This window comes from Anarrhichthys ocellatus, unplaced genomic scaffold, assembly GCF_004355925.1.
Source record: "Anarrhichthys ocellatus isolate YVR2014 unplaced genomic scaffold, GSC_Weel_1.0 scaffold2, whole genome shotgun sequence".
NCBI classification, from domain to species: domain Eukaryota; kingdom Metazoa; phylum Chordata; class Actinopteri; order Perciformes; family Anarhichadidae; genus Anarrhichthys; species Anarrhichthys ocellatus.
The window spans coordinates 8,062,110-8,088,207 of NW_022280032.1; the positions used below are offsets into that span (position 1 = coordinate 8,062,110).

At 40.1% G+C, this 26,098-nt stretch overlaps 3 protein-coding genes and 1 long non-coding RNA gene across 5 annotated transcripts; 2 read left to right on the forward strand and 2 right to left on the reverse strand.

Moving 5' to 3' along the window:
* Positions 1-264: 264 nt before the first annotated feature.
* Positions 265-8,614, forward strand: LOC116392777 (ubiquitin-conjugating enzyme E2 Q2-like). The gene is made up of 13 exons (XM_031864516.1): positions 265-548; positions 2,745-2,849; positions 2,962-3,084; positions 3,172-3,228; positions 3,334-3,486; positions 4,138-4,222; positions 4,314-4,374; positions 4,468-4,558; positions 4,651-4,709; positions 5,200-5,248; positions 5,334-5,429; positions 6,004-6,070; positions 6,158-8,614. Exons 1-13 carry the CDS (start codon positions 390-392, stop codon positions 6,187-6,189), a joined length of 1,137 nt encoding a protein of 378 aa, XP_031720376.1. The 5' UTR covers positions 265-389; the 3' UTR covers positions 6,190-8,614.
* A 750-nt stretch (positions 8,615-9,364) lies between these two features.
* On the reverse strand, positions 9,365-15,945 carry scamp5a (secretory carrier membrane protein 5a). Its single transcript, XM_031864528.1, has 7 exons — positions 15,717-15,945; positions 14,750-14,822; positions 14,482-14,601; positions 13,350-13,506; positions 13,154-13,255; positions 12,546-12,663; positions 9,365-12,304 (listed from the first exon to the last, which is right to left on the reverse strand). Exons 2-7 carry the CDS (start codon positions 14,754-14,756, stop codon positions 12,116-12,118), a joined length of 693 nt encoding a protein of 230 aa, XP_031720388.1. The 5' UTR covers positions 14,757-14,822; positions 15,717-15,945; the 3' UTR covers positions 9,365-12,115.
* A 1,633-nt stretch (positions 15,946-17,578) lies between these two features.
* parp16 (poly (ADP-ribose) polymerase family, member 16) lies at positions 17,579-21,857 on the forward strand. 2 transcript variants are annotated; one of them, XM_031856368.1, is made up of 7 exons: positions 17,579-17,654; positions 18,587-18,783; positions 19,198-19,335; positions 19,416-19,622; positions 19,705-19,876; positions 19,985-20,129; positions 20,555-21,857. In XM_031856368.1, exons 2-7 carry the CDS (start codon positions 18,595-18,597, stop codon positions 20,688-20,690), a joined length of 987 nt encoding a protein of 328 aa, XP_031712228.1. In that variant the 5' UTR covers positions 17,579-17,654; positions 18,587-18,594; the 3' UTR covers positions 20,691-21,857. The 2 variants fall into 2 exon arrangements, with proteins under 2 accessions (XP_031712228.1, XP_031712237.1); XM_031856377.1 differs by having other exon boundaries at positions 17,600-18,783.
* Positions 21,858-23,656: 1,799 nt separating this feature from the next.
* On the reverse strand, positions 23,657-25,363 carry LOC116388484 (uncharacterized). The gene is made up of 4 exons (XR_004213074.1): positions 25,147-25,363; positions 24,229-24,316; positions 23,949-24,144; positions 23,657-23,826 (listed from the first exon to the last, which is right to left on the reverse strand). It is a non-coding gene; the product is annotated as an uncharacterized LOC116388484 (long non-coding RNA).
* Between the last annotated feature and the right edge of the window lie 735 nt (positions 25,364-26,098).

A 26,098-nucleotide genomic window follows, 5' to 3' on the forward strand; every position in this document is an offset into this window, starting at 1 on the left:
TTGCTAGTTTTATTTAAAAAAAAAAAAAAAAAAAACACCCCCCCCCCCCCCCCCCCCCCCCCCAGAAAACATTACACACAGGCTTTTGGGGCCCCTGCAGGTCTAGTGCCCCCAGGGCTGATGCTCACTTCTAAATAAAATGATGTCATGTAATAATAACCAAATAACACAATACGATAAAACATAATTAAGTTATTTAAAGTTGTAGTTGTAGACTGTCAGTACTGTCAGATTCCAGTGACAGTGTTCACCAAAGACCTAACCCTCCAGCCCTTTGTTGTTGTTCTCACGCTAATGTGCGAGATCCGTAGACCAGACTCAACTGCGCGGTCACATTCCGCCCCGACTTCCCTTCTGCCAGCGGCCTGGTGGTTTGAGATGAGTAGAAGATGTCGGTTTCGGGTCTGAAGGCCGAATTGAAGTTTTTGGAGTCCATTTTTGACCCAAACCACGAACGATTCAGAATAATAGACTGGAAACCAGACGAACTCAGTTGCCAATTCAACGTAACAGGAGAGAAGCCGCTGATCATTCACTGCAACATCACGGTGAGTCCAGGCCACAAGCTAACCACCGACTATCGACTGGAACCAAATCATTCCGCGGAAGGTTCCGTGTTTACAAATTAACTACGATTTCAGTCTTCACTTTTTATTTTCATGTCGTGTTTGAAGCCACCAATATTAAATAAACCGTGTGGATTAAAGAAAACAACACAGCACTATAGTGCTAAATGTACTTTGGAAAAGTGTAGAAGAATACGTCGTTTAGGAACGACGCTGCGGTAGCTCTCTGCTAGCCTGTTAGCTCGCCTTGTTAGCCTAAATAACTGCTACTGTTTGCTACAGCTGCTAACTTTCAAGTTACTGAACTGAACCCCTATCTAATTTAATGTTAACATTATTTAACGTTTCACAACATCATGGCTGTTTTAACAAAAATACATTTAATAAGAACGCATTTATCTACACAGGCATACGGCTGAATGTTCCCGTTCATATATATTAAATAGAGGCGGTTTAATGGAGTGTTGTTCCACTGTGTTTTTGTGCCTTTTCAGTAAATAGACGGATCCCTGTGACGAACGTAAAATACCACTTCACGGTTTTCTTTATCAGGACACCAAACTACGTAGAAAGCGACATAATGACGACAGCAGCTAGTGTTCACTATATTATACTTAACAACTAAGAATGTGAGCTTAGCTGTAAACGTATTATGATTACGTAGATTTCATTTTTTAACATGTATTTCAACACCAACTCTTTGAAGCGGTATGTATACATTATCAATATTGTAAATAATATTGGCGCGTGTGCAGAACGCATTAAGTCAACCGTGAGGTTGTGTAGGTGATGTCACTAACAACTGAGGCTCACTCTTTGTGTCACTGCAGCTGTATTTGTATGGTTCAGGGGGTGCAGATCACTCACACACACACACACACACACACACACACCATCCTGACATCCTGACCACATCCTCCTCTCATCCACACACGCAGTTGCACTTCTGCTCGATTTTTGAGACATAGACATGGCCTGTTAAAATGTTTTTATAGGTCATGACGTGTCGAGACTCAAGCTGTGTCAAGTCGTCCGCATCGACGCAATCTCTAAGATGTCAGAGTACATTCAGTAATCGCAATATGAATTTAGGAAATAAGAAGTGAGTAAGTCAGTCAATCCGGTACCCCAAGCTCTGCACATTTCCCATGTCTGATTAGCTGGATCATGTGTGGTCACCACCCACCTGATTTAGACAATCAGTTATAAGGAGAGCAGCTAGAGATACACCGGCTTGTATGGGGCCTCATCCAATGTGAGTGTCTTCTTTGAATTTGGCTTCATGATGATTAGTGCTGATAGAGAGATGGCTGAAATGTTGAATAGCGCTCAGTTCAACACACAAGTCATGATTATGCCTCCACTTTTTCTGAATGCTCTGATACACGATGCTTGGCGCTTGACAACGCATACGTGTCTGAAAACCAAACAATGATGCCACAATCGTCATACAAGGTAATTAAAATCAAATTAAACGGTTATTGCACAGTACTTTAAACCCTACGTGACTAACATCATACTTATACAACTGCCGTTTGTTGGTAAATGACTTTTGTTGGCGAGTTGTAAACATGGCAGTCTTTCCTGTTTCTGACAACCGGTCCTTATATTACATGACACTGTATTCTACACTCCTACAGTCATGACCAACCCATCTGTAACCTTATACTGAAACATCACCATTGCTGTATAACTAAGTGCAGTATTTTCCATTCTGGAATTTGGACATGGGATCCTTACCACTAAAAAATGATTACCAGTACGCTACTTACCGTACGTACCACACAGCTTGAGCTCACTTGATGGACAACTATATATATTTTACTTCGACTTTACCATAATCTCCTGGAATGAAGAATTGGCCCTTTATCATTCATTCTGTTGCATCTTCAGTCATCAACTGAAGGTTGAACATTATTTAGGAAATATATTAAGATTGAAGATACAGCACTGGAGATACTCCCGCCCTAAAGCTGGCAAATCATTTTGTTCACTGGGTATCGATGTGGGCTACGGCATTCTGTCTGAAATCCTTTATAGCTTTGAGATATCCCTAGACAACATTTTGGTTTGGTGGTTCTCTGTTAAGTGTTAATATACAATGTGTAGACAATAAAACCATTAATGTGCAAGCATGACTTGCTAAATTTCCATGTCCCGCTGTTTACTATGTTGCAGGAATCTTATCCCTCAACACCCCCAATATGGTTTGTTGACTCCGATGATCCGAGTCTGGCCGAAGTGTTGGAGCGCTTAGAGGATGTGAGAAAAGGCAGCACATTGGTAAGTTGGCTGATGTGGATCCAGCTTCAGAATGAGAATGTGGACAGTGGAAACTTGGTAGAATTGTTTAATCGCAGTAATTGATGTCTTGTCTTCATGATTCCACCCGCAGCTCCTTCAGCAGTTGAAGCGCCTCATCTGTGATCTCTGTCGGCTTTACAACCTGCCACAACATCCAGATGTGGAAATGCTCGACCAGCCTCTGCCCACTGGACCGATTACCCAAGAGCGAAAGGTACTCACTTGAAAAAGAGTCAAATGTCTGTGTATTGCATTTTAAAACTCAGTGTTTGTCAACTCACACCGTTTCTCATCACTGCAGCATGGGCCGTCAGATGAGGTGACATCTGAAGAGGAGGAAGAGGAAGAAATGGGAGAGGTACCTATGTGTATTAATGACAGTTCACTGCATTCATATGCTTCATAGCTTACAGGTGCACTTTCTTTTACATCCTGTTTCTAAACACAATTGATACGCTAACAGCAGGACATTGACCTGGACCAAGACCTGGACCATTACGACATGAAAGAAGAGGAGCCAGTTGATGGGAAGAAGTCAGAAGATGACGGGATAGAAAAAGAAAATCTGGCCATCTTGGAGAAGATTCGTAAGAACCAGAGGCAGGATCACTTGAATGTAAGCGCTCATTGGGGTCTTTTCTTTTATTTAGTTTTGGTGACTGTAATGTTACACATTATGTTCGCTGAGAAGGTCGAAACACTGTACTTCAGCCCGAATAATGTTCACAAACTGTAACTACCACCTGAAAATGACACGATAGGAAATGTTGATCGCTGGACACAAAGTCTCATTCTTTATTCCTTCTGTCAGTTTCATCGTGTTCAGATCAACACTAACACTGCTTCCAAAATGCAGACTCATCGTTCCTTTCACTGCTGACACTGTGTGGCTGCTGCCGCAGAGAGAAAAGCAAGGCCGCCCAGCAAAAAGTTTAGTTTGCATCGGGCAACGCAGAGGATAAAAGATGTCAGCTGAAACCAGGAACAAAACACCAGGCAATAGTCGGTTTAATTATCCAACGTTAATTGCTGAATTTATTCAGATAATATAAAGGTCAACATCTTAAAATAGCTTTTATTGGAACACTTCATGATCTAACGTTTCTCTTATGGGCTCATAGAAGAAGAGTTTAGGAACTTGAAAATGCTCAATTGTAACATTGTCGATTGACAGTAGATGCACAGGACCTCCACCTCGGGATGTCTATAGTATTCTGTGTCTTTTATTCGTCCCGGTGTCTTACTGTCGGTGTGATTTGTGTTGCAGGGTGCAGTGTCTGGCTCTGTGCAAGCCTCAGACCGCCTCATGAAGGAACTCAGGGAGATCTACAGATCACAGAGTTACAAGACAGGTGACTACAGTGACACTACAGTGATGACTTTTAACGTTTGAACATCTCATCGGCAGATTGAAGTAAAGCTCTGTGTTCGTGTGTTTCGCAGGTATTTATTCATGTGAACTAGTCGGTGACAGCCTTTATGAATGGCACGTCAAGTTAAGGATGTAAGTGCCCACATTCATTTGCTTTTACATTTTCAAATAATGTGTTAAATGTAGTTTTTCCTGTTAGATTTGACTTGTTGTTCTGTATTACAGGGTAGACCCAGATAGTCCGTTACATAGTGACATGCAGGTCTTAAAAGAAAAAGAAGGAGTGGACTACATTCTGCTCGATTTCTCTTATAAAGTGAGTCCTGTCATAATATTTGTCAATCGTTTTATTCGGGGAAAAGAGTTTTCTCGAGACTCACGGTTTGTTTGTTTTTCTTCACATGACAGGATAATTTTCCTTTTGACCCACCTTTTGTCCGGGTTGTGTCCCCTGTGCTCTCCGGAGGGTGAGTGTGATCTCCTCTGTTTGCAAATGAAATGCTCTGATGACAGTTCAGTCCCTGGGACCTGGTCCACATTTGTTGTGGGCACAATTTTGAGAGGACTTTTTGGGACTTTGTTGGGAGAGATTTACTCACAATATTAATTTGTCCCACTGTGGATGAAATAACGCAAATGTTTCACATCGTATGTTGCGCTGGCGTCTGTTGCAGATGTGTTGATTCGGTGCTTTGCTTGCTTACAGCCTAATGTGAGATCTGTTGGATCCTGGTTGAATTTCTTGTTGCATTCACAACTGGTCCTAGATTTAAATTCCCTCTTTGCGAAAATCTCTCCCACAAGGCAAATCAAGATATTGTGAAGCACAATTTGTAGCACAACAAATTTACAAAAAGTCAAGTGAACACTTTCTTGATCCAATTAACCTTCCTGGTATATTCGTGTATATCATGCAACGCTCAACCTTTATGCTAAATCTGTATCTTTTCATTGCAGTTATGTTCTAGGAGGAGGGGCCTTGTGCATGGAGCTTCTCACAAAACAGGTTTGTAAATGACTTTGATACATGGCATCGCATCATTTTACTCAACATACGACGGCAGAATGAATGTCTTTCTGTGTGTTTTCAGGGCTGGAGCAGTGCCTATTCCATAGAATCTGTCATTATGCAGATAAATGCAACTTTGGTGAAAGGAAAAGCCAGGGTGCAGTTTGGAGCCAATAAGGTAACTGACGTCGTTGGTCCGGTCTCTGTCCGATATTCAGAGCATGGACACATCATCAAACAACTATGTACTATGTAATGATATAAGCAGAGAATGATGTCGCTCTCCCTCTGCGTGCGTTGTTATCGGAGCTGCTTTTACGCAGCCGGGCTGGCTGTGCATGTGTTTAGTGCATGTGTTTAGTGCATGTGATCGCGCCCCACTCGTTGGCTCAAGGCCAGTCAGCAAAGCACAGAGAAGCTCGGACTACAACACCCACAAGGGAGAGCGACTTCCTTCTCTGCTCAGGTAGACATCATTACGATATAATAATGATATGCTGCTATATTTCTGCTCTGAATATTGTATAGAGAGCTTTTCAAATGAGCACGGTCACACATGACAAGTATTTTTTTATCATAGTTGAATTAAATCATAGTCACACCCATCATTTGTATCTTCTATCCAGATGATTTAGCTGTAGAGGAAATTCCATCAGACCGAAAGATGGCGAGAAACAGTTCTAGGAGAGAGAGAAAGATGCCAGATACCAACCAATTTCTGTGCACCTAACGAAACATTGTTTGTTTTTCAGAACCAGTACAATCTTGCCAGAGCACAACAATCGTACAAATCCCTTGTGCAGATTCATGAAAAGAATGGTGAGTACATGTTACTGTTGGGCCTCAGTAGACACACACAGTGGTTTGGATCCATCGGCAAAGGGGTTTGTCTTTCTGTCTTTACAGGCTGGTACACACCACCTAAAGAGGACGGATAAGGAGCTGCTACTACTATGCACTGGGAACATGTCTTTGGGTCAAAGTATCTTGTTTTCTTTGGAATCCCCCCCCCCCTCACCCCCCCTCTGACTGAACTGGGAATATATCATCTTCCTGGCGGAAACCATCTTGTTGGCTCATCTGACAAGTGTTCCTTCGCCGCGGTCCAGTAAAGACTTAATTCTGGTGTCACTTTGCTTCTCCCCTCAGTGTTTTAGTAAGGAGGAGGACGTGAGGATATCACTAGTCCTTCTAAATATGCTCATTTGTCTTTAAAAAAAACATTTCTCCCTTTAATTTTGGGGAAGTGCTTTTTCTTTAGCTGCTTTGACAAAGTGGGCTTCACGACGAGTCGGTTCCCCCTCTAGATGGGAATTTTAACGGAAGTCTGATACTGAAGCTCTCGATGTGGCGCCTCCCTGCACCTGTTTTTGTCGGCCACATTATCCCCTTTTCTTCCTTTTGCAAACTAACTGGTACATAATTGCAAATATTATAAAGATATTATTCAGCTATTGTTTTTATTATTTGAGCATCCTAGACAATAAATAAATTTCATATTTTGGAAGCTCATCTTAAAACTGAGATGAACTTCCACTCGGTGTCTTTTAGCTCTTACTTTTTAAAACATATGAAGAATATCGGGCTGAGCAGAATTAAAATGCTGGGATGTTGTTGAACTAAGATTAACTGTTGTCTGTGAACAAATCCACCAGTAGTTGATAATAAAACAGGGCCAATGGGCATGAAATATCTCAGAATCTCCATGTTGCATATCTTGGGAGGAGAAAACAGAAATATTTTCACCAGATGTTAAGATGGCCGTTAAGTCGTCATTTTAGAAGTTTTAACACGTCTAAAGAGCTTCTTTTTTGCCTCATATGTTACTCCAACAGTCCCGCAAGCGCTCAGTTTGGTTATTGGTTGTTATATAGATTAAAGCTGCAGAGGTTGATGCTGAAAATGACGCCCTGTGTGTGTAAACAGCATATTGCAAACGGGCCTTTTCTCAACCGCCGTTATAAAAGGTAGTTTGATTTCCAGCAGAATCGCACTGGGATCGGCTTTACAGAAGGAATAAATGAAATTGTGTTTAGATGTGTTTTGGATTTTTTTCCCATAATATCGCTCCAGTTTAGCAGCAAATTAGTTTTTCATATCTTTTGACATACATGGGTTGTAGTGGTTTGCTCCCCCGGCCCAGTTTAGGTTTGAAACTGATTCCCTGTTACGTGACGTCACGCGCAGCTGGCTTCATCTCCTCTCTGCTGTTTTCGCAGTCAACAGCTTAAACAGCCACCATTTGCAGGGCTTCCTTTGCCCCAACAATGTACATTCAGAAGTGAACTGAACCTCTCTGATATTGTACGTTTCAACTTTGACCATGCAATATACAGCAGTAGTACTTCATCACTGCTACTGTTCCCCATACTGCAGGACACACCGTATCTATCAATCTGTCGGCTCTTTTGCAGTTTATTTGTTAACACTGTCTGCAAAAGTATGTTGGAATGGCAACTCAGGTAACAAACAATACTTAGGAGGGGAATCAGTACATGTTGAGTTTGTGGATTAATTAACGCTCTGTACTGCTGACGTTTAGGCTTACACACACACACACTGATCTGATGTCAAAAACTGATGAACTTTACAATTATATGGGCCACGTGTTTCTTTTAATTCAAGCAATGTTAGCGGAAGGACTTTAGCAGAAAGATGCCATTTTAACAGGATTGCAGTAGGATGATGACCACCCCATGTAATGATGTCCCACTGTAGTATTTAATGCTTTGTTTTTGTTTTTGATCCCAAATACTGAAGTAGATTTGATTTCAGCATCTGATCTTTAAATATTCCTGATACATAAAAAAGCATTTGCACAACTGGCAACAACGTGCCTGTAGAGGTCAAATATGTCAACAAACCCATTCTGAGCTAAATATTTCAACATCAGGAGAAATCATTTTTTTCTCAGCACGCATCTCGTTGTTACACGTCTGATGAAGCTGAGCGGCGACGAATCGTCAGGTCTCAATAACAAGAAGTGTCCTCATCTAAAGGGCCGGGACTCCCGTCAGATATCAGGAGACCATTCAGAGACATTCACGCTTCTCAAACTGGGCTGTGTTTTGAAAAATATTAATTTATCTCAACTGTCAATTTATTTTTCCAACAAAACATGATCAAGTCTGGCACCGTTGGCCCGCTTTGGTTTTCTTTTATTTCTCATTTTCCATTTGAAGAAATTTTGACCATGTACAGTAATTTGTAAACTTGCATCAAGTTTATGAATAAAGAATTTTAAGAGTATTGCTGTTTTACTGGTTTCCCTGTGTATTCATTTCACTGTTGCTTAATGGATTGCCGATGTATTGGGCCGATGTTGATATTTTATTTAATGAATAAAATAATTTACCGCTGTCACAACTGTCATACTGATTTGATTTTGTATAAAAGTGTTGTTTCCTGTCTGACAGCCTTGCAAATCTGCATCGGAGACTTTCATCGGTCTGGGTTTCATTGAACATTTGCGTTTACAATGACTTGGATGACGAAGCATAAGAAACAATTGCCATTCAAGCACCTGAAATTTAAATCAATATGCTATTAAATAATTGGAATATAGTTGCAATTAGATAAACATCCAACTCCACAAACCCTTGATTAAATATATATATATATATTATTACTTTATTTTAAAAGTTGCTCATTTTTTGTTTGTTTTCCCTGGAAAGTCCAGCAACACCTGTCTATGAAGCAGAAGTCCATCCTCAGCTTGGTGAAGTGCATTAAGTAACTGGATACATTAAACCTGCCTGAGCAACATGCAACATTTTTATTTTGAGGGAAGACACTTTGAATTATATTTAAATCGGTATTAATCACGAGTATGAGTAGTTCACACTGTATCTGACTTTCTGTCAGTTTTAACCAAAGGCACAATAATTAATTCAAATGTGGTTGGAGGGCAGATGAAGCTTAGAAACATTTTAAGAATAGAAGGGTTTTATACGTTAGCTGTATGCTCTTATCTGTTCATGTTTTAAGCTTTGTGGCAGGTTTTTAGTGTTTTTAAGTTGTTTTTCATTCATGAAAAGGTAAAAATCACCTAATATCACCTAATATGGAGGTTCATGTTCCTTCAACATGTACAAAATCATCAAATAAACAGGATGCAACAATAACTTTTTAATATCTATTAGGGTAAGACCAAATAATACAAAAGTAATACACAAAAATGTATTTCTCATTTACTTCACTCATGGAGACACAGCCTCCTCGAACCTTTCATTCACCTAATTACAACATGTTTCTATTGAATGTGTTTATCCATGGCAAATATTTACCTCACCTCAAGTCATCATATATTTATATCTAGTTATGATATAGTACATGATAATACATATCAAACAACATACAGTACATGTGGGAACATGGGGGAGTTCATGGGAAATGGCTTTCAGAAGCGTTGATACAGCAGCATGAAATGCAGAGTATTAGTAGTTGTATCCAATATGCACTGCAGCTCCTGCTGCATGTTAACTATACAGCTGTAGTTCCCATAATCACATAAGATGTGCTGTATGTACATATGGCAAAAATAATAATAATTATAAATAATTGATAACTGTTCATCTTTGTGCAGACTTCACACTTAATTTATAGAACCGATCAGCTAAACGTTGTGCATTTGCTAACAGGTGAGCGTGTGGATGCTACAGTTTACAGGGTTATACATAACTACTGTGTGCATCTGCTGGTGAAAATGTTATGCATTTGTTAAATTATACTAGTGGTGTCCAACTTGAAAACAGAACGATTTTTCAAGTATCAGCAATTTATGTTATGGTCCTTACTACTCACGTCTATATTTAAAGCCTGCACAACAGGACCCCACTTCATCCTAATTACTGTTTAATATATGTATGTTTAGTTTGCACTGATGTCAGCAGGTAACCCTGAGCAAAACATTATCCATTTATTTTTTTGATTTATTAAAAAAAAAAAAAAAATCTGTTCCCCACAGCCATGGAAGGACATGTGCTTCAAACTCATCCACACATTGTCCAAAATACACAAAATATAATAGATAACAGACACAATCTAATAATAGATTGGTACAAAAAACAACAAACTAAAAAGTGAAACAACAGGCTATTGAATACCACATCATCACAATCTGACAAGACGACTCACAGGTTTTCAAGTAACGAGCATTCGGACACGAATCTTAACTTCTGTTTCAAGTCTAATACTGTATTACTGTAATAACCATCTACTGAGGACGTTTCCAAAGAAGACTTGAGTGACACTGATATCAATATGACACTGTCTCTGACTGACTGGCGACACATAAATATTCTGTCTTTCAATTTCACTTCATAAAGAAATGATTGGCTTGGATTTTATATTTTCTGTTATATAAATATCATATCACACCTACTCACAGAATAACACCAACAGCCACGAAATGACACACTAAGGCCTAAAATCCAGAGCTTCAGGAACAAGTAGTCATTAAGCATTTACATGTACGGGTAAGTGGGAGAATTTGCCAAAGTTGTGAAAATATCCATCACTTCATACAATGCGATGACCACCTACAACAATGATTATTAATATTTACTGCATGTCCAACCTGCAAGTGTTTTGGTTTTTCTTTCACTTTTAACCTGTACAACGTTGATTTGGAATGTTTTATCCAATGAACTGAAATCCTAAATACTGCATGTGCTTCACTTTAACATGTAATGATTATTCATTTCACTGAAACCAACTCGCTAAACACATAACCAATGCATAATGACTAAACCAAACAGAATGGTTGAATAAAGGTGATTAAAAGGAGACAAATGCCCGACATGTTGACACTTTCAGGGCTTTACTGGTAGAATTTAAAATCAGCCATCACATCTTTCCTGAGAATGTAACAAATATGCCGAATTTAACTGAGAGGTTCACTGATGCAACTTCTCATCAGTGAAGAAAACAACAACCAGGTCACCAAAGCATGAACTTTCCATGATTCTTTCAAAGATTAAGATTAAGAGTTGTGGAAATACCTGCTCGATACATGTTGTGCTAGATATCGCTTCCAGCAAATGTCTTCTGATTTAAATTATGTTTGAGACAAGTTTTCTTCCTGTTAAATCCGATTATTTTTATTTTTTGAAATGCTACTTCTGTTGTCAAGATTTTGGCCTCATTCAACTTTTTCTTTTTCAACAAAAAAGTAACAAAGTTTACATACAAAGTAAGACAACAATTGGCCGGTAACAAAAGGATATGCTCCTAAATAATTAACTTAAAGTTTTACTGTACCCTAAACTTAATGGACTCGTTTGACATAGAAAGCAAAGAAGTGTATTTTGTTGACCCATCCCTTTGACAACACACGTCAGCTGAATATTAAGCAGCTGCATCAACTAAGGGTGGCAAATATTTTTAGCATTTGGTGACATTCAAGGCTAATGAAAGTAATCACTGTTGACAATATCGCTACTACAGTACATGAAAAAACACATTAAATGTAATCAAAAGAAGTTTTAAAAGTGTGACTCAGGCAGAGGCAGAGAGGTCCCTCTGATGACCACAGGTGAACCGACCTGAATAAACTGATGAAGCTCAGGGGATTGTTTTTAGCTATATTATGTGTCTCCGTTGGAAAGCAACACACACACTGACCCGCTAAAATTGAGCAGCATAAGAGATAAAATAAAAAGAGCCAGCTTAATAGCTGGCTGTTGATTTAAATGTGAAGTGACTTAAATATTACCTCCATGTATGTCAGAATTCAATAAGAGTACACTTCTGGTTGAATTCAGCGTGTACAGTGTTATAATGAAGGGCACCTAATTCTGAATTGTGTTCTTAATTGATCCCTTTTTATCTCTCCCACTCGGCAACCCGGCCCCCTCCTCTGCCCTACATCGGTTCGTCGTAGTTGTAGGTGGGAGCTGCTGAGTATTGGTTCTGCTGCACGGCTCCCTGCGCGGCTCCCATGGCCGCCTGCTGAGCCGCCTGCTGGACGTGGGGGTTCTTCCAAGCCCCGCTGGCCCACTCCTCCTGGGCCTTACCCATGCTGCCACCAGTGCCACGGTAGAAGTTATGAACCTGCAAAAGAAGTTGTTATTCAAAACCAACGGCATGTGGCCTGGAAGACGAGTGGAAAATGTTTTGGATCGGGGCATATAGGCTACAAGTCTACGACACAGGTTGCGTCTGAAATTCCATACTAACATGCTATTTAGTACGCTGAAACAGTATGTGAGATTTTAACAACAACGTTCATAGCAGATAATGGCTCTGTAACATCACTCATTTTAGCTTAAAGAAGTAGAAATATATAAGTCACCTTTGTCAGGGCGATGAAGGAGAGTACAGCCACCGCAGTAAACATGATGGTGGGAATCAGCATCACCACAGCTGACCCAATGTTGGTGTTGAAGAAGGTAATGGTAGCCAGCCAGCCACTGATGGGAACAACAAGAGAGTTAGTAAATACTCATGACCTCATGACCTATGACAATGCAAAATTGTTTGAAAATATGTGTGATCATTGGTTTACGCCAGACGTTTTCTAACTGTGCGGCGGGAGTTTGGGAGAGTTCAAGAGGGGTACAGAGGGAGACACTTCAGGCAAAGACATTGCATGATGTGAAAGAGACAGGTGCATGCTGGTGCAGTTAAGGTACTTTAAAACCCGTAGCACCAAAACTCACACTCCTCACACTCATCTGAGTCATAACTAAGTCAAATCTGAACACTCAGATATGATAGAAGTGTTTTTGGATTCAGTGTGACTTACGCTTCCCCAGGATAGCATTATCTCTCCATCAAAAAAATAATCAAAAATCCAAATATATTTTAGAAGAATGGTGTTTTTTTTTAATATCTTTTATTTGTCACCCATCTGTATTTACGCTTCATATCAAACATATCTGTGTTTGTCAACACTCTTACCACACTCCCCAGCCTGGAATGCCAACAGTCTGGATAATACTGATCACCACCTGCGCCATGAAGACGAAGAAGAAAGCCATGAAGTTGAAAGAGCTGTCGGTCCTGCATGGAGAGAATAATAAACATCAAGACTGATGTGATCCAGCAGGACAGCAGGTAAAAGATGTTGAGTAAGCTCAACGTGGAACCAGCTCACTTGAATGCCTTGTAGATGGGCCTGAACCAGCACACGTAGGAGCAGGGGGTGAAGAGGAGGAGCCACAGGATGGCCATGCCGAAGTTGGTCGCTCCACCTCCTCCACACATCCACGCCAGACAGCCAATCAGATTAAAAGCCAGTGTGGCGCTATTCACTGTCAACATCAGAGAGAAGGAGCAAGGATGACCAAAACAAGACAGAGTGAAGACAACAACCTCCATAGTGAATATCCCGCAGGCTGCATTAGTCATAATTCAGCAGGACTGACTCACTATGAATCTCAGCTAATACTCAACACCAGAAGTCCAGTTCTATACTAAAGCTATGAAGCACACACAGCACACCGTTTCTACTCTACAAGTACCAAACAGTTTGTTGAGACTAATCTCCTTTTTCATCAGACTTACATTCCTGTTTTCAATTGGCCGAACCTATGTGGTGATGAAAAAGACACCATGATGCTCACATGAATACATTTTGACACATTACTTTACTGTTGCCACTAAGAGCTGTAACTATTGTTTGTTTTCTTCATCTTAATCTTGATCTGCCAATTATTTTTTATATTAATAAATAAGTCGTTTAGTCTATGTAATGATTGAGATGTCTTCAAATATCTTGTTTTTATTTCAACCAAACCTTAAAGATATTCAATCTTCAGTGACTTTCAACAAAGAAAAGCAGCAAATTCTCACAATTAAGAAATATGCTATTTTTGCTTGAAAAATACCTCAAACTAGTAATTTGCGCTCCCGTTTTAGATTTGTAAAGATTTTGTTTGTCAAAAGAAAGAGCAAAACGCAAATGTGTAAAACTAACTTAGACACAATATTTCAATCCATGAATACAAATGCACAAGATAACGTAAAATATATTCTCTGTGACAGTGAGACTGGTTAATCTGGTCTCACAGCTATACTGGAGTGTCTATGATGTTTGGCTCTCACGATGTTTTGGGTAAAACAAAGTGACACGGCATAAGAAACATAGAATCCGTGGACAGGTTAACAGTTTATACCACGACGCCAGCAACACACATGAAACTTGAGTTGTGGTAAAAGATGTTGTACATGCAATACTGTACTGCAACTTAACAGTCAACACAAACTTTCACTGCAGGGGCACTCACAGATCCATAGGTAGTAGAGCCTTTTGCACATGGTGCGATGCTGGTCTGGGATCTCATTGAAGTCTTGATAAAAACATGGCCTGAGGGGGATGAATCGAGGCAGGGGAGGGAAGTTGTTTTCTAGGACACAAAGACACAGTTCAACCCAGCGTCCCACACACTAAATTCATGAAGAAATCAAGACAGCTGCATGAAGGATTACAATTTATAAATGGGTTGTTTTTGTGCAGAGACTCACTATCTAGTTGAACAGAACGGAAAAGTTTACCTGCCATGATGACTATTCAGTATTTTCCTCCACAATCACACAGACTTTGATCTCAGCTGCCTTGAAAACCAGACTGCAGAGAAATAACAGAGCTGGTTTATTAAGTGCAGCATCACTCACTCACACTGCTCTCCTTGTGGGCAACAGGGCCACAATCATCCACAGGCCTTCCTGTGGATGCATTCACTTCACTGCAATAAAAGAGTTTATATCCCTGCATGGTTATATTAGAGGTGGTGCCCAGCCCTTTCGGTGTATCCACCCCTATTGAAGCATCATTCATTAACTCGACAAAACAAACACGTTTTAACGGTAGCACTGTGTAATCCGCGCGGGTGGGGGTGGTGGGGGGACAGTGTGGCCTTGTCGCGATTCCTAAAATGAAGGCTATTCATAACCTGAATATATGAACGCAAAATAGGCGTTACAGGCCTACAGAGTTTACAGATTGGACTATCTATGACAGAGATGTTTGTCTAGCTCTTTAACCTGCAAACACGCTGTAATGAATCACCCTAAACGTCACTTGAGTGGGTCTGTAATCCACATTTCAATGCATATGATGGTGGATGGGGAGCATATAGCTCTGAAGGGCATCTTTCGACGACAGAATAAAGCAATCTCTGCCAAGAAAAACAGACTGATCCCGGTTGCTTTAAATGCTTTTAGATCTTTAAACTGTCCGCTATGTGCATTTGTTTCCGCGGATGGCAGTGATGCTGCAGCAGGGCACAGAGCATCGTGATCACAGGCGGAGGAGCGTCCTTCAGCCTGTGCGACACAGTGCATTTGGTGCTTCCTCTTCATCCCGACGCCGAGCAGGTCAAGCCCAAACTCCCCACAATAAACCACACAGGATACAGATTTCTAGGTTTTTCTGAAGCTAGAATCCTGTTATTTGAATAGCCTAAACCCCCCCCCATCCTGTAATCTGTAATAAATGAAAATGCCGTGATTAAAGCCTTACCTCCAGTTTAGTCAGTTTAGAATCCCTCCGTTCGTTTGAATAGCATTATATGGATTAATCTGCATTAAAACACAATGGAGGAAACGGCCAGATCTGCAGCTGCTTAGACAGAAATATCTTACGTTATTCCTCAAATGACGGGTTTGGGAGTAAGGGGCGGTCACGTGACGTACGGTCTTTTCTTTACGCGCATATCTCCCCTCCTCCCCATCCGCTGGTTTTACCCGCCCGGCAGGACCAGGGCCAAGAAAACAAGGGGTTGTGTTGCTGGCCTGATCCGACCAATCAGAAATCAGGAATATTTCAATAAGTCCCGCCCCCTGATGCTGTCCACAGTGCTGAAAATCAAAGAGGGCATCACACAATCTGATGTGATTGGCCGCCTGTTATCACATTATCAAATTTACGAAGCATACTAATGTCACAGATACAAGTAAAAAGATGTAGCCTATCTCAGTATTAGGCTACTCTGAGGGAAAATAATAAAACGTAATGAACAGGATGCATAGCCTAAGATAGCAGAGTATACATTTACGACTTTTTTAGACATTTTTTGTACCCAAGTAAGAAATTTAAGGCAAGTGTATTTTTGTTGCACATTTTAAAAACAAAGGCAATTCAAAAAACTTTCCGTGATGCGTAAAACATTGAAACACAAATTGAAAGTAAAGCAAACATTTTGAATCAAATAGGTAAAAATAACTAAATAAATACAAAATGCATAAAGATGTCCGTGCAAGGTGGAAAAAAAGTGCTCAGGGTTCAGTGAAAGGAGGTGGTAAAACACAAAAGTTTGCAGTAGGTAGATTTATTTTGACGTGTACAAAATAATTAGAAAACTAAATAAGAATAACCAATAACAATAACATATCAGCAAATTCTCAATAAACTATGTAAATTATTAAATATTAACACATACAGCCCTCCCCCCTGTCTGAAAGCATATTTAGTATGTCATGCTGGAAGGTTTTGTTTGGTTTGTCTGTGCAGGTTTGTGACATAGGTTTGGTTTAGCTCGGCCTTTTCCTAACAAAAGCCTTTAGCAGTCAGTGTCATGGTAAGCTTTGGGTATAGACTGTAAACGGTCAGATGTTGCTGCTCAAGACACACAAAAAGAGTTTTAAATCAGATCTGATGTCAGCATTAAAATAGTCTTCAGGTGATGTGTCAGCTCTGGACCCAGTAAGGGGATGTATAGCATGCCCTGTTTTGTCACTAGTTGAGCAAGCAGATTGACATCTTGAGTGCCAAAAATTGTATTTTTAAGGTGAAAATTAAAACACGCACACACTGCGTGTATCTACATCATGGCTACAAAAAGTGTGATGCAATTAAACAAAGTTTGCCTGAAAGTGTGTGCCTTCTTTCACAAAATGTACCGTGCACTTTTGGTTGATCAGTTTTGTTTGACGCCCCTGCACCTGACAAAGCACGGCTCTGAGCAGCTGTTTTTGCAGGAGGAAGAGTGATTTTGTTTCAGCAGTGAAATTTAAAAGGCTCTCTGGACATATGTTGAATGCTGCTTTCACCTTTCCTCGTACATTTCTAGCTATAGGCTTCCGGAACATAATAGATACACTGTAGCTTCTTTACATTCTATTAGAATGTAAAGAAGCTACAGTGTTGCCTTTTCTTTTCTTTCCACAAGAACGTACTTTTGTCAGGTTGATAAAAAAATGTCACTTTACTTCCTGACATTATTGTTATTAAATAGAACGAAGATGAAAAACTCACACCAAACATGTATTGGCATTTTTACCAAAGTTAGTTGTGTGCTCGTCCTCTGTCTTTACTGACACACCCCTTACGCCTTTCGACTCGCTTAAACTGCCACGTTTGTCATAAATGTCATAATTCCTATATTTCTACGGGTCATGAACGCAGCAGTTCGTTAAGCTAACGTTAGCGCTTCCTGCTATGAGTTGAGCAAGACTGAAGGTAAGGGAAACACTTATATAAAACTAGTGTTTTTACTGTGAAATAGGTATGTGTGCCACCTGGATGTATTCTTAATATGTTCAGGCTCCCACAGCATTCCGGTAATGCTGTATATGTCATCAGTGACGTTATTCAGCGACACATATGTTAGCAGACCTTCACTTGTTGTAGCGTTAGCTTAGCTAATGTTAGCTAGCATAGCTTCCTCACACCCTGCTACACTAATCAAGAGTTAACTTTAACGTTACTAGATAACCTGACGCAGGACTCATCCAGGAACTTCCGTTATTTAACGTTAAAGCTCAGGAAAAATAACTGTAGCCTTTGCTGGACTTTTTGTGTTCGTGTCAGTTTTTGTTTTGATGTTGACCTAAAAAGTTAAAGGGACAGCAGACTATTGATACAAGTAACAGAGCTCAACTTGGCTCGAGCTTATCTAGGTGTAATGACAAATTTAGTTTCTCTGTCAGAAAATGTCTTCCCTTCAAAGTAAAAGAAAATTAATCTGTTGTCATTTTGATATTAATTCATCACGTTAAGCCTTTTTTTTTTTTTTTTTTTATGAAAAAAAAAAAATGTAATTTCTTTCTGTGGTTCCAGCTTCTTAAATGGGATGATTTGTTGTGTAGTAAATAGTAAATTGACTATTTGGGGCATTTGGACTGTTGGTTTGAAAAAAGTATTTCGTCCCTTCGAAATTGTGATTTGCATTTCTCACTATTTTTCAAAGATCATGCAATTGATCAATTCATGAGGAAAACAATCACCAGATTAACTGATAATAAAAATAACAGATTTTAATGAGAGTGCACAGTTTGGCACAACACACCAGTGTTTAACTAATTTCTCTTCGCCCTCACACACGTTGTCGTGAGGTGTTTGCTGTGCGGTTTATTCTTTGGCTGTGTTATCTTATCACCTCTTGTCTTCAGTGCTGGGAATGCAGCCGCCGGTCCCACCTGAGGCAGTCAGAGAGCTGGTGTGCTCCTGTCTGCACAGAGACCCAGTAGCAGCAGACCTCCGCTGCAGCCTGTTTGTTGCTGCTGCACAGACCTACAAGAGGGACTCTTTGCTCAGACCCTTCCCCCCTCGATACATAAGTGGTGACAATAAGAACTTTGAGGAGCTGGTGAGATATATATATATATATATATATATATACCGACAGCCACACGTTTTTAACACTCTCTATTGTAGCATTTATGCTTAAATGTAAGCTTGTATTACATGTATTTTTAGGGGTATTCACAATGACCATATCTCCAACATTTGATCAAAAGGTGTTGAGACCATTTTGCTTTGCAGTATACATGTATACTGTGTATTACAGATTTGTATCTTAGTTTCTGTGGGCATTGTCATGATATAGAATGACGATGCCCACATTGACATTAACGCAGAGATGACCGCTCTGTTTCAGAGAGATACATGGTCCAAAGAAAACACAGCTTCACATGCAGTGAAAGGGAAGACAAGACCTTCTAAGTGTGACTACTCTTGTGGCAATGAGATCAAAAAAAAAAAAGTGAATTTTCTTCTCTAGTTGGCAGATGTGCACTCTTTGCCTGGTGTGAGAGAGTTGGTGAGACTACGACCCAGAGACGGAGCTCATCATCTGGCTCTCACACACTGGATTCTCTCTTCAAAGAGCTTTGCTGTAAAGACACTACAGAAAGATGAGGTACACCACTACAAGTATAAACACAGATATGTCTACTTCCCGCTTTCTTTGTTTACAGTGTGTATTTAAACTCTTACCAGTATGCCAAACTTTGTAACCTCACGGAAATCGATGGGCTTTCTGCGCCTGTGCCTGACTTCCTGTTTGAGTTGGAGTACTGTGATCAGATGAACGCCAGGTTTGAGAAGACGAGGGAAGGCAGAGACGTCTTCTATGCATTCCACGGGAGCCGTCTGGAAAACTTTCACTCCATCATTCACAATGGGCTGCACTGCCACCTCAACAAGGTTGGTGCAGTCATCACTGCTGTTGAGATGTTCTGTTGTTTCTGCCCGACACTCTGGTTTATTGTCTTCATATCGTGTGCAGAACTCGGTGTTTGGAGAGGGGACCTACCTCACCAGTGACCTCAGCATGGCTGTCCTCTACAGTCCACACAGCAGCGGCTGGAGAGAAAGTCTTCTGGGCCCACTGCTCAGCTGTGTTGCCATGTGTGAAGTCATTGATCACCCGCATGTTAAGTGCCAGGTGAAGAAGAAAGGTGCGTGAACTCTGTGACTCGCAGAATAACAAAAAATTGTAAATCCTGCAACACAGATTTTTTTTGAATCACTTCATGTCAAAATGAGCCACTCATTTCCTAATTCAGATTCTGAGATCATTGACCGTCAGCGCTCAAGAGCAAAGAACAGCGAAGGAGGCGACGTACCGCAGAACTACTTTGTAGTCACCAACAATCAGCTTTTGCGAGTCAAATACCTGCTCGTGTACTCTCAGAGGAAGCACCTGTCTAGGTAAGAATTACTTGACAAATTACACATAAAAACATTTATTTTGAGGGCTGTGCAAACGTCTACGACACTTTTTCATACATGTAAACCTAAACCAAGGAGATGTATCATGATGTTATTCATTATAAATTGAAAAACATGCTTGTGCTGCCCAGCAGGACTCGAATACTTAAAAGGCGCCCAGCGACACGATGTGGGAAAGCTAAATGTTTTAAGTTCAACAAAAGCACAATGTTGTTTTCTACTCAACGACGTAAAAGTAACTCGAACAAGATGAAGGAAAGCTTCTCACTGTGGTCAGCGGTGACGATAATATATAATTATGTACTTAATGCAAACACACTCGTGATCGTCAGGCTTGTGACAGACGAGAGGCTTTTGGTTGGTGCTGGTAAACAAAAGGTTATTTTTGTGTTTTTCTTCTTCAGACGTTCCCGCAGCACCTCCTGGCTCCTCAGCCACCATTTTGCCATCATGATGAGTCTCTACTTCCTGCTGCTCATCTTCATCGGTGCCTTTAACTCCACCACCTTCGTATCCTTTTGGAACAGACTGTTTAGGTGACAAGAAAAAATGTTTATTATCCACGGTGCCTTCGTGATCAGAGACTGACGAGAGGCCGGAGCAAAGATCCAGTTTTATGCACCTTTTATACTGACTTCTCTCTACAATCATTGTTACGTCTACAAATAACCATAATTGCTATTATTCTGTTATATGCAGTTATAACCTATGTTTTCAAATGGCAAATATTGGGATCCATTTTTTTTTGAAATGGATAATAAGACCATTCTGCATTATGAAAATGTTATGCAATGTTTCACCTGTAATTAGTTTGTTTTAGTAAACATCCTGTGTTTTAGATAAGATCTGTTGCTGTGTGGTCTTTCTAAACGAAGTGTTCAAAGAATAAAAACAGCAATTTGTTTCAGTAACAAAAGAGTCAAGTGATAAGATCTGTTTTTGGTTTATCATGTATTAAAGGTGCAGTGTGTAGGATTTGGCGGCATCTAGTGTTTAGGTTTCAGATTGCAAGCAACCGCAACTTTTCCCGGCGGCGTGACGGGTAGCTTCGGTGGCCGACGCAAAAACACAAATGGCTCTATCCAATGTTTGGTTTGTCCTTTATGGGCTACTGTAGAAACATGGCGGACGGCTCCATGAAGAGGGCCGACTCCGTAGGTTGATATAAACGGCTAATTCTAAGGTAACAAAAACACGAAACGATTGTTATTTATACTATATTATAATATTATATTCCATTTCTGCCAATAGATCCCACCTAAATGCTGCACACTGTTCCTTTTATGCACTGAGAACTTTTATCACATTAACTGATCATTAGTGTCGGTGATGCAGTCAGTTGGTCCGGCACTAATGACAATGTCCCAATTTAAATTCTTACTTTTTAATGATATGATTATGCATCACTCAGTTATGGGTCGGGACATTTTTTTTTATAACTCATGATTTTCGTGTAATTTTGAGGTATTGAATATAACCGCTATTAATAAAGAAAATATATACAGTGGCCATTTTGTTTGTGCTGACATACTTTATAATAATAATGGATCATAGAAAGGCCACAGATAACCTCACTGATAATGATTTAGGATATGCTTTTATATCCTTATATTGGTACATGAAATAAACTGTATGTCCGCTCAAAGGCATGAGCTTCTGAACATTTGTTACACTAATAAAGCAATACTTGATTTCATTTCTTTTCAATGAGGTTAGTTTGTTTGAAAGTTGTCTTAAAGATCTTACTGTGGTTGACTCTAAAGATTTATCACACAATATTCAGGCGGAGGGAAATCTCTACAGCTGCATCCCGTACATCCAAATTCTACTTGAAGGTCACTCTTTCATAATCATCTCTTGTACTTTTCTATTGTTTTGCGTTGTATTCAAACTTTAACATTCTTCTGACGGGGGCACATTTATTACCGCTGGCACGCAGACAGTCCTTTGTTATGCGTTGTTTTTATCAGTTAAAAGAAAGTGAGACGGCGATATGGGATTGATAACAGAGGCGGCCTGCTTTGGTGACAGATCCTGTCCTTTTAAATCGACACCTGATATGCGGATTGGTTTCCACAGTTAGAACAATAAATATACCAAAAGAAGAATAATTTCAATTGTTTTTTGTATTCTGCCATAAAACCTAATAACGACTATAACAACTAATTAACTGAAATGATGAAATTAGTATTAGATTTACACATTTTACAAGCAGGAAAGTTTGTGAAATTTTAGTATTGAATATTTTATATATATTCTGGTAGGCGATAGTATCCAGACTTGTAAACAATTAGAGTGCCTTGTATTTTACAATGATTCCATTAATCTAGTCATAAAGCTTGTGTAACACAGAGAACAGACACAGGACAAGGAGCTGCACTTTCCTCTCTTCTGTCCCATTAAACACCAGACAGTATTAAGATGTCACCTTAATTTAGTGATGCAAATGACTAACAAGTTGAATGAAGATGAAAGAAAACGCAAGCCTTTGTTTTGGTATAAAAAAACGGTTCCTTCTTGCGAAACCCTTCAGATAAACTGCTTCTCCTCTTTAGAAGTGGCTCACATTGGAAGGACACAGAACAAACTGTCCATTGTTGGTCCACACTTTAATCCCTTTCTGTACGAGCTTCATTATTGCTGCCTCATAAACCGTCTGTTATTCAATAACCATCAACTGTCAGGGGGGCAGCGATGGCAGAGGGGACTCCAGACGCTTCCCTTCTTCTGTGAACCAGAAAAACTCCCGAAATAGGAACAATTCAAACAGAAGAGAGGAAGCTCTAGACTGATATGATGGTTTAATTTACTACATTGTTGTACCCAAATTATCCCACTTCATTTCTCAGCCTCAGGAGTTCTTTTTTTGCTTTACTTGTTGCATGAGTCCAAATTGGTTCAATCATTGATGGTTTAACATTCACTATAAAGGGAGTTCTTTGTAGAAGACTGAACTTGAGAAGAGGATGCTCTGCTTAAAATGCTAATACAACCATGCTAACATGCTGCAATGGCAATGTGCCTGATGTTAAGCAGGTATAAGGTTTATCTTATTTACCATCTCAGTTTTGCATGTTAGCATGCTAGCATTTGCTAAATAACACTAAACATACAGAACAGCTGAGGTTGATGGGAATACCGATAGTTGTGCAGGTGTTTGGTCATAAAAGTATTGGACACATTAATATTGTGTCCTCATGATGGTTCTACATGAAAAGTAAGATGACTAATCCTGAATGGGACATGAATGTCTGAACTGAGTTTTATGGCGATCCATCTAAGTTGTTGAGGTATTTGGGTCCAAATGGACAAAAGGAAATATTTCCTGCAGGAAGACACACACATATACACACAAAAGATACACTCAATATGTAAAAACTATTGCTAAAACCCTCAACGAAATCAAAAACATTGCCATTGTTCCCTCTTGATTAATGAAATCAAAGTACAGTACGACATATCGTTTTTATTTCTCATGATTTAATAATACATTACATTTCATAGGTTTTTATTCAGGTTTACATTGTATACAACATGTTGAATAAAGAAGTGTATAGCTGCCCTTTTCTGTTTTGCTACATGAACTAGTGAAGATGTCCTCTCTCTACATAGAGAACTACTTGGCTGTGTTTGGACAGGCTGGCACCAAACACAGAAAATGCCCCTCAGGATGACTCTACGGAAGGAAAAACAGAAAGACAAAGTGTTGGATTAATGGGGGAAGTGCTTCGACGCAGTACAAGCGTAATGAAGAAACACAGTTTATTGATGTAGCTGGTGCTTTTCCTCCCAAAATACCTGCAGGTTGTTGTGGCATACGGGATTACGAGTGGCTCTGAGGTGATTGTGCACACACTTTCCAAAGCGTTGCAGGCAGGGGGAATCGGAGGGGGTGCAGGTCTGAGGGCATGATGGGGGTTTCAGCAGCAGACAGCTTGAACAGGAGGTGTGTTGGCAGGAGCCCTGGCATGCTGTCTTTTCCAGAGACACAGACCTAAAGAGCAGGAGATTTAGATTTCTGTTAAAAAAATGCAGCAGGAGAAGATACTAAGTGTAAAACGCCTTTCTTTTAAGTCACCTGGCAGAGCAGACTTTAGAGGGGTTGGCCTGACAGTATTCCCTGGTGCACTCTGGGTGACAGCTCTCTGGATCCAGCGATTCAATCACTGCACAAAACAACAGTTTCAAAGACACAGAAGATGTACTTGCAATTCACAATTCATATTAGATGTTTCAAATTTAATATTTGCATCTTTTTTTCCCGAGCAGCAACACATCACGAACATCTCTATAATCTCGTACTACGTCTGATACCGTATCTATAACAGTGACCACTCTGTTCCCCATGAGGAGATAAGAGGTGTAATTACGGCTTAGCTTTCAGCACAAACCTTTGAATCAAAGGAAGCCTTGACCACACTATCAGTCTTCACTGCTCATAAACAAGATGTACCACATTGGCAGCGTTCCCTCTACGATGATACTAAATAATTCAGCTTTTCAGAGGAAAATCTTGTACTTTTTACTTACTTACATTTATTTCACAGCTATAGTTATTCACAAAACCAGAAATACAATGCATTGCTAAAGATTACATTTTCCAACAGTATATAAAATAGTCAGCTGCAACATTTAAATTAATCTGTAATATTAGTACGATGATATAATACATGTAACACTAACAGGAGCAATCCTACTGCATGATGGGTACTTTTAGTTTTGATACTTTTAAGTACATTTGCTTTGACATATTGACTACAGGACTTTTACTTGTAAGGGAGTATTTATACATTGTGATATTGCTGTTAAAAACATGTTTTTTTGAGTTTATATTGACTTGTTAAGATTGCTGCATCTTTTTTAAAATACATTCAATTAATCTGGTGATTAATTTAACAATAAATGTGGCTCACTGTGGCATAATATATGGATCAATGATTAGAAAGTCATCACATCCCCTGCTCGATCCTGCTGAGTTTATAAACCATAATCTCACCTGCTCTGCAGATGCCTTTGCGCTCTGCGTCTGGTTTGTCAGCTGTTGCGTCCTGGTAAACACACACCAGACCCTCATCACACTTGCCCAGATAGTCCCACGTTCCTCCACAGGTCTCCCCCTCTGCTCTGGCACAGACGGGGCAGCAGCCGCACACACCCGTCGTGACACCCCCTTTACACTGGAGCTTCAGCGCCCGTCGGGAGGAGCAGTGTATCCGCTCGCAGGGCGGGCAGTGGAGAGCCTGAAGCTGCTGAGCTGCTCCAGAGGAAGTTTCCTGTTCCTGTGAACTGAACGCCCCCAACAAGGCACTGAAAAAGAAGAGCATCCACATCCTCTATCAACCTGTTATCCTGAGGTGAGAACACTCGACAGCAGCTTTTTATATTTAGTTGTCTGCGCCTGGGATAACGCAGCAGCAAGGCTTCATAGTTTATGAGCCACAACCTCCACCCCCCACCAGCAGCCAATAGATGAGGCCAGAGGGGTTTGCTCCCTCTAAATACACAGTTAACTAACTATCCCCACGTCTTATCTTCACACTATCAACAGTGGGATTTTGTTTTGACATAATTCTTCCTTTTGAACACCTGTTAGATAAGTCTGATGAAGACTGGCCCCCTTTGTATTTGGAGTCACATGACCTCTGGAAGGGGCAATTCAGTGCACACCTACAATCAGGTAATGACCTATTTCTTGAAAGAACAAAAGGATCAATTGTGTACACAACAGTAAAAGATGACTACTGTCACTATTAAGTTACACTGGAGGTTTTAACATTCTGCTTTTTATCTGGCTTCCTTCTTACAGGGCAGCACAACGAGCAGCTAAAGAGTGTATTTCAGGCATGAGGGGATTATGTGATCAAATAATTACCCTCTTACTCAACTTAAAAAATGTACATTAAATATGTTTTTATTTCTACAGTAACTAGAGAAAATGCTTTACACTT